Source organism: Capsicum annuum, chromosome 1 (assembly GCF_002878395.1).
Source record: "Capsicum annuum cultivar UCD-10X-F1 chromosome 1, UCD10Xv1.1, whole genome shotgun sequence".
Lineage (NCBI taxonomy): Eukaryota > Viridiplantae > Streptophyta > Magnoliopsida > Solanales > Solanaceae > Capsicum > Capsicum annuum.
The window spans coordinates 36,023,234-36,031,645 of NC_061111.1; the positions used below are offsets into that span (position 1 = coordinate 36,023,234).

Sequence of the window (8,412 nt, forward strand, 5' to 3'; positions counted from 1 at the left end):
AAGTGAATAAAACAGCTGAAAATCGAATATACCGGGTATAAATGATAATTATGTAAAATGTGGCTATGAAAAAAGAGTTTTATAGTAAAGTATCACTATTTCTAAAAAAAATTATTTTATTTTTCAGATATAGTTTAAGATGGAAATGATGACTTTTTTCAATTATTTAATTAAATTATTTTGACATAGGGTCAAATGTAATTTCCCCCAAAATAAATTACTTAATAGAGAAAAAAAGAAAACTATTTCTACCAACACAAATTGGAAAAATAAAAAATTAAAAAACAGAGCCTTCGTCCACCAGCCTAATTTCTAGGAGAATCAAGAAACCTCAACACACCAAAAAGGAAAAAAAAATCAGCCATATTTGTTCCCATCCCAGAAATTTTTGTTTCTTCATTATTATGTGATTTGTACCTTTTTCAGTCGTATTTCGCCTTTAATCTCAAAAAGGTACGCCTTTCCTATTTTCGTTGACTATACATTGTCTGAAACCTTAACTCTTTTTCTATTAAATCCATTAATCGTTGTCGAAAAGTTTTCATTTCTCCTTTGATTATTGTTTGAATAGGACTAAAGCGTTTGCTCCATACAAATGTAACTCTCACTTGTGTTTTAGCTGGCTTTGGGAATTAAAAAAAAAAAATGGATCAATTGTTCACTTTCACCATCGTTGAGGCCAAAATATTTGAGGTCTGAATAGTTAATAGTTATCCTCAGTCAACTTCTAACATGCATAATTGTAATATTTTGAAGCCATCTGGTGTTCCGCAGATATAGTTTCTCTATTTTGTTGTAATGCTTTTTGACTGAAATCAAAGTGAATAAGTTGATTGTAAGAATGTAAGTAACTGCCTTTTATTTTAAGTAGCTGATAAAATTTAAAATAAGTAAAGAAAGTTGAGGCGCAGGCCATCTATTTTGTTGTTGAGGCTCCAAGTTAGCTATAATTGAGTATGTTTTGACTAGTGGCCTTACAGTTACCATCTAAAAGAACAAAGCTGGGTAATACTTAGTAGAGAGGTAAAATTCTTGCAGAAGGCAGTTACAATTTTATTACCGACATTATTCTGGACATACCGGCATAGGAAGGTTTGGAGGTCAAAGATTAGGGTAGAAGGCTAGTAAGCAGCTGAGTGCTATCATACTCTGTGTAGGAGTGGTAGGGGCTATTTAGTAGTCGCGTAGTGTCTTATTCCGTAATATGTATTGTTATATGCTGCTTCAGTTGTTTTGTATTTTGATATTTTGTTGTCATATTTTCTTGATACCTTGCTTCGATGACTTCTCTTTTGAGCTGAGGTCTAGCTGAAAAAGCCTCTTTACCTCACAAAGGTGAGGATAAGGTCTACACACATCCTACCCTCCCTGACCACATTTTTGAGATTACACTGGATTTTTTGTTGTTTCTGTTATCGTTGTACTGGAAGAAAAGTTGCCAAGCCACGAGTAGGTGAATTCTGAAATCCGCCATAGAGGCCTTACTACATTCGACTTGCCCATCCTATCAGCGGCGATAAGTTGGAATGATAGAGATGGGTGCTATCTTGGCGTGTTAGCTAAAGAAGCACATACAACTGTCAGTCTCATCCCTTACTGGGTGGAGGGACTAATTAACTTTTGCATTTTCACATCTATTTTACATCTCCTTTCATGGCAGTTTTGCTGCATCTTCAGTGAAATAAAGGGACTGCCCCTAGATATCCACCGTCCCAATCAAAATTACTTAATGCCACTTTTTTCTGGAAGGAATGTACTTACGGACTGCCTCTAGATATCCACTGTCCCTATCAAAATTACTAATTGCCACTTTTTGCTGGAAGGAATGTACTTAGGGACTGCCCCTAGATATCCATCGTCCCCATCAAAATTACTTAATGCCACTTTTTGCTGGAAGGAATGTACTTAGGGACTGCCCCTAGATATCCACCATCCCCATCAAAATTACTTAATGCCACTTTTTGCTGGACGGAATATACTTAGGGACCGCCCCTAGATATCCACCGTCCTAATCAAAATTACTTAATGCCACTTTTTGCGGAAAGGAATGTTCTTAGGAACTGCCCCTAAATATCCACCGCAAAATTACTTAATGCCACTTTTGCTGGAAGGAATGTACTTAGGGACTGCCCTTAGATATTCACTGTCCCCATCAAAATTACTTAATGCCTCTTCTTGCTAGAAGGAATGCACTTAGGGATTGCCCCTAGATAACCACCGTCCCCATCAAAATTACTTAATGCCACTTTTTGTTGGAAGAAATGTACTTACGGATTGCCCCTAGATATCCACCATCCCAATCAAAATTACTTAATGCCACTTTTTGCTGAACGAAATGTACTTAGGGACTGCCCCTAGATATCCACCACAAAATTACTTAATGCCACTTTTGCTGGAAGGCATGTACTTAGGGACTGCCCCTAGATATTCACCGTTCCCATCAAAATTACTTAATGCCACTTTGCTGGAAGGAATGTACTTAGGGATTGCCCCTAGATATCCACCGTCCCCATCAAAATTACTTAATGCCACTTTCTGCTGGAAGGAATGTACTTAGGGACTGCCCCTAGATATCCACCGCAAAATTACTTAATGCCACTTTTGCTGTAAGGAATGTCCTGGACTGCCCCTAGATATCCACCGTCCCCATCACAATTACTTAATGCCACTTCTTGCCGGAAGAAATGTACTTTAAAAGTCATATGCCTAGAAAAAATATGCTATTCTGCATCAGAAAGAAAATATATGCAGGGAGTGGAAAGGTTTTTTTGGTAGTAATATGTAGCATAGATGCTCTACTTTCCACATTTGAGTTCTGCGTTGTCTTTTTTGTTTTTGGTTAATTGAAAATCTAATGCTCAGCTCTGCGTTGTTTTTGGTTAATCAATGTGACAATGCTTCTTCGAGGAAGTAATGTTTCTTTTCAATACATCGAAAGTCTAAACAAAATAACATTTTTGGTGAGGGAATTGATTTTGACTTCGATATAATTTAAAGAAGCCACTGATATTTGATATGTAACAGTGCTTAGTTTTGTCAGAGATGTAGAAGAATTTGGACTAGAAGGACTAGGGAGAGGGGGACAAGGGAGTGGAAGAAAATGCAGCACATGGAGACTCATGAAGGAATCATTTCCTTGTTGTCTGATAATTTTAGTCTGATGTGTTATCCGTAAGATATTGTTTTCATTCGGAGATTGATATTGTTGCTTTCTTCATACTTGTAGTAAATGCACACATTTTTAACCTTTGACTGGCCTCATTTGAAAAAAAAAAAGAAAGCAAAACATGTTTAACATTTGATGCTCGGATTCTAGCTTCTTCTATTTTTCACTATTTATAGTGATTGGTCTTACTGGGACTAGCTATTTATGTATTCAATTAGCTTTTGATTTTTGATCTAATTGATTTTCTCTGGCGTTTGGTCGTTTCTTAGGTTACCCACTTTCGCTTTACTGTTTCGGACCATCTCACTTCAGAATTTCAGCAATGGTATGTTGTACTTTTATCTTTTTTATTCGAGGTGCAATGTTTTCCCTGATATGCTTGCCATCCATTTTGCCATGAATTTGAGTATCATTGTTTTGCTGGTTTGTAGAAGTCTTTAAAATTATTTTTGATAATGTTAGGATATTGTATTTAACTCTTCAACCAAAATCAAATTGATACGCCATTTCATTATGGAGGGAGTGAAACATTGGTTTATATTTTGGAACTCAAAATGGTAGGTGTCACCTTTGTGCAATGAAGTATGTCCTTGATGTAAACATTGTTTTGCTCGATTTGGACTCATCCAATTCCATTATTCAACAATTTAAGTTCTCTGTCACGGGAAGTTTTCCATGTTTTCTATTAACATGCAAATCTTTAACAAGATTAAACAAGCTCTAACCAAACATTAGACCTAATGTGAACTGTAATTTCAACTTGTTCGTATTGCCTATTGTTATGACCACGCTATATGGATCTTGTCACCAGGCGATTCACTGAGAGGACCCAGATCTCTTGTTATTTTGATATAAATTCCTTCCCTTTCTTTTTTCTTTCCGCTTCTTTAAATAGAGACTCCTATTACAAGATACTAAAGAAAACTAGGAATCTACTAACATTGAAAATCTGTTCAAATAAGAATTCTAATAAACTAAACTACTGTCTATCTTGATGCAGCCAAAATACTATCAGTTGCATCAGATTTAATGAGTCTATAACATTGGCCCCCTCCTTTGAAAAGAGCTTTTCCTCGAGCTTGAAGTCTGGATAGGCATTATGACAATGTTTCACAAGAATACATTTCAGGTTCTTACACATCCTTATGGTCTGGATTTTCATCATCTCGATAAGTTAGTTCCAATCTAAACAGCTTCTTACATTGATGCCCAACTGAATACAGTTCATCACAATTATAACACAACCTCTTTTCCCTTCTCCCCGCATTTCAACCCTCATCAACTTTTTTATAAAAGGAGCATATGAACTTACAAACTTCGGTTCAGCAGTCTCACTTAACCTATTGCTGCCCTTAGGAATTGGAATATGGAAGTTGCAGCAGTATTGGAATAGCCTTTAGTCCCTTGTCATGTCTCCTTTCTATAAGATGTTGGCCACATTGTCTCCTCTTTCTTCTCAAATTCTCAAGCTATATTCATGATGTGAACCAAATCTGGTGGACTCTGCATCTAAACATCAAGTCGAATGGGATCGGATCAATAAGGCTGGCAGTGAAGAGACTAGCCTGCTGGTCTACGTGAACGTACTTGCTGGCCCTCACCGTTCTTGAAATTGGCACTGATATTCTTCAATTGAGCCCATTTACTTCAAGTTAACTAAATCACCTAATGGATTACTTCCCAATGGAGGCCCAAACCTGAGAGTACAATATTTATTGAATTCCAACCAGTCAACTGAGTGATTATCTTGTTCTACTTGATGATGCCATAAATGTGCCTGACCTAGAAGATGGAATGTAGCCAATCCCACCTTATCAGTTTCATTTGTTCTCTGATTGGATAAGAATTTCTCACTGTAGCCAAATTAATGGGTCGTCGGATCCATCAAAGGTAGGGAAATCTAGCTTTGTGTATCTTGGCACCATATTATTTCCTGTCAATTGATTGGATCGATTTTCTGGTTTGTAGGGTTGTTTACCTGTATTGCTGCTCACTCCCACATCAGAATCTTTTCCTTGATTTATGCTAAACCCCACAATGACCTCCTGCAATTGTAACAATAAATGTTCCAATTGAGAAACCATCCTTGATTCAGATTTTGCCACTGCTTCTGCGATCTCTGCTTCATTCGCAGCCTGTGCTTCTTGAAGGAGAGCTTGTAACTCTTCACATTTGCTTGGATCGCCTATAGTGTTTGGCTCTGATACCAAGTTGTTATGACCACACGATATGGATCTTGTCTCCGGGTGTTCACTGAGAAGTCTGTGTTTAACAGATCCTTCTCCTTGTCCTTATTTCATGGGCCATGAAAGGGAGCCTACAACCTTAGGACTCGTTAGAGAGAGTCCCAGATCTCTTGTTATTTTGATATAAATTTCTTCCCCTTCTTTTATTCCTTCTCCTCTTTAAATAGAAACTCCTATTACAAGATACTAAAGAAAACTAGGAATCTACTAACATCGAATATCTATTCAAATAAGATTCTAATAAAACTAAACTACTGCCTATTTTGATGCAGCCAAGATACTGTCAGTTGCGTCAGATTTAATGAGTCTATTAACTCCTGTCCTGATCTTTTTCTTCATTGTGTTCTATTTTTTGCTAAATCTCCACGATTTCCAAGTGATTGAGGTCTCTCAAAACAAATTCTTTCCATTTGACTTTAGATTTACCCCGTTCTCTTAATACCTTCACTCATTATATTTTCACATTTATGGATTGGTGCTTCAGAGGTCAACGCAGGACATGATTAAACTCTCTCAAGCAACCTTCTCTCATTTTATCCTTTATGACTTGTCCCTGCTGTTGAACATGAGCATTTCTAATTTTGTCTCATTTTGTATTTCCACAAAGTTCTGAATACGTGTGAAACCTCCTATATACTTGCATGTTGAATAACTTCCATTCAGTGCCATAAGATGCTGCATTTTGTCGCATTTCTTTGATAAAATAATTAAGTAGGTAAGCAACCAAATAACAGTTATGTCTAATTTAGTCCTTGGTTTTTGAATAGTTCCAGTTAATCTTTAAGGGTAGTCAATTTATACTTCTAATGTAGCCAATGTGATTGAGGTCGATGAAAAATGAATTATGTAATTTGAGATCTAGTTTTACTTGTAAGCTCTATACAACAACAACAACAACAAACCCAGTGTATTCCCACTTAGTGGGGTTACTTGTAAGCTCTATAAAATTTTAAAATTATTTGCCCCCACTATGCATATTGTTCACTCTGTTCCTTTTGCCATTTTAAATTATGCTTGCTTTACTTGGCTATGTTTCACTGGCAACCCTATTTGATGGCAAAGTAAAAATAGTTTAATGACTAACAATGTGACCTCCCCTTTGTCCCCTAAACAAAGTATTGTTAGCATTCATATGAATTGGCTAGTGTTACAGCTGTCAGTCTACTTCAACCCTCCTCTTTTACCGGAGCTCACCCAGGCAGAGTATTCCCCATAAACAAAGTAAAATCATAAAGTTGGAACTCTTTCACCAACACGGTTCTTATCATATAAAAAAAGTGGATATTCCTGGCCATAGCTCACATATGTCAATGTTTCTTGATGTTGTTTCCTATTTTTTCAAGTGCATTCTCATGAGCCATGTGCTTACTTGAAATTGTATCTTTTTTCGGCAACTATACAATCATGTCGTTTTTGAGGCAGGCTGCAAGAATCCTTGCTAATTTAATTGTAATGGGCTCTACTATATTGGCAAGGGCTGTTGTTCAAGCATATCGTCAGGCATTGACCAGTAAGTGTCTTCTGAATTCATGCTCCTGCTGTTTTAAAAATAATTTTATACTCAATTAATCTGAGTCATTCTGTTCTGCATAAAGCATTTCGGGGCTGTTGCACTATGCTGTTCATTAGATGTGAGATTAATGTAATTCCCAAGGAATGCCACGAATGGTACTGTAGAATCTATTGTTTCAGCAATAACTACTAGCTGTGTCCCTAAATTCTATGCAAAAGCAAAACTTACCTTATTTTGTGGGCTTGAAGGATTTTTTTATGATCTTAATGAGCGAGTTAGCTTGCATTCCTATTTGGTTAATCCATCGTGCAGCCTGCTACAACAACCAAAGTAGCAAGTTAATCCATAATCCTACTCACCTGGAGCTGATAGGCTCAGGCTGGGTGATGAGGAACGTACTAATTTAATACTAAGTAGAGCTACATGGGGTGATTTCATAGGGAATTTCAATCCACAAGAATGACTAACAAAATCTGCACTTGGAAGAATTGTTGATCTATGTAAATAATATGTTTCAACACGGTTGATTCTTATCCCGGCTCCTAGCTCAAGGAATGAAATGTGGAAAGATCTGATATTCTAACTTGTACTCTTGGTGTGTTTGGTTTGTTATTCTTGCTTCCATGCACACTATGTAATTACTGCATCCTGATGGCAGATGCCTCGAAAAATGGTGTTGCTCAAGAAGCAGTGCAGAATATTAAAAGAGCTAGTAAAACCATGACGGAAGCAGAGGCAAGACAGATTCTTGGTGTCACTGAGAATTCATCATGGGAAGAAATTGTGCAGGTTCATTTAAATGTTTGTCGTTCTAATACTTTTTTTGTCTTCAATATGACCTTAACACGTTGCTTCTCATTTTTCTTGCAGAAGTATGACAACTTGTTCGAGCGAAATGCTCAAAATGGGAGTTTTTACCTTCAGTCAAAGGTACATAGAGCTAAAGAGTGTTTGGAAGCAGTTCACAAACCTAAAGAACCAGAAACAAAATAAGAAAATTTGTGCTGATGTTTAGTGTATATTCTTGCTGCTAATTATTCACTAGTTAGTTCCTAGTATCTTTCTCGAAAATTTTATATTTTGGTGAGAGCAGTTGAGGTATCTGTTCAAGATCTTCATGAACTTCAATGTGGTGAGGGTGTTTGACACACAACACCGTTGTAGAATACGTATGTGATAATAAAAAGAATTGTACTTCATTGAGTATCTAACGAGGGGAGAGTGAAAAAACTCTTATGACATTTTTGCCTTGTCATTTTAAGTAATATTCGTTATTCAATCGATTCATGTGGTGATGCAGTAGTTTTTCTAGCATTATTTTGTTATATTAACACAGGCATGCATACAATCGTTATAGTTGAAAAGCAAGGCAAACCGGTGGAAATGTCGTCTTATATTTGTCTGATTTGTTTTAGCTTGTTCTTCAAGGTGTAAAAAAAAAAAAAAAAACAAGGCCTGAAACACACAATTTATGATCCCTCTAATCT

At 36.6% G+C, this 8,412-nt stretch overlaps 1 protein-coding gene across 6 annotated transcripts; it reads left to right on the forward strand.

Moving 5' to 3' along the window:
* Positions 1-245: 245 nt before the first annotated feature.
* LOC107871917 (mitochondrial import inner membrane translocase subunit PAM16 like 2) lies at positions 246-8,136 on the forward strand. Of its 6 annotated transcripts, none has more exons than XM_016718785.2 (7): positions 246-453; positions 3,025-3,171; positions 3,436-3,491; positions 4,167-4,295; positions 6,835-6,922; positions 7,584-7,714; positions 7,796-8,136. In XM_016718785.2, exons 4-7 carry the CDS (start codon positions 4,266-4,268, stop codon positions 7,916-7,918), a joined length of 372 nt encoding a protein of 123 aa, XP_016574271.2. In that variant the 5' UTR covers positions 246-453; positions 3,025-3,171; positions 3,436-3,491; positions 4,167-4,265; the 3' UTR covers positions 7,919-8,136. The 6 variants fall into 6 exon arrangements, with proteins under 6 accessions (XP_016574271.2, XP_047267850.1, XP_047267811.1 ...); XM_047411894.1 differs by having other exon boundaries at positions 3,032-3,171; XM_047411855.1 differs by having other exon boundaries at positions 3,041-3,171.
* Positions 8,137-8,412: the final 276 nt, after the last annotated feature.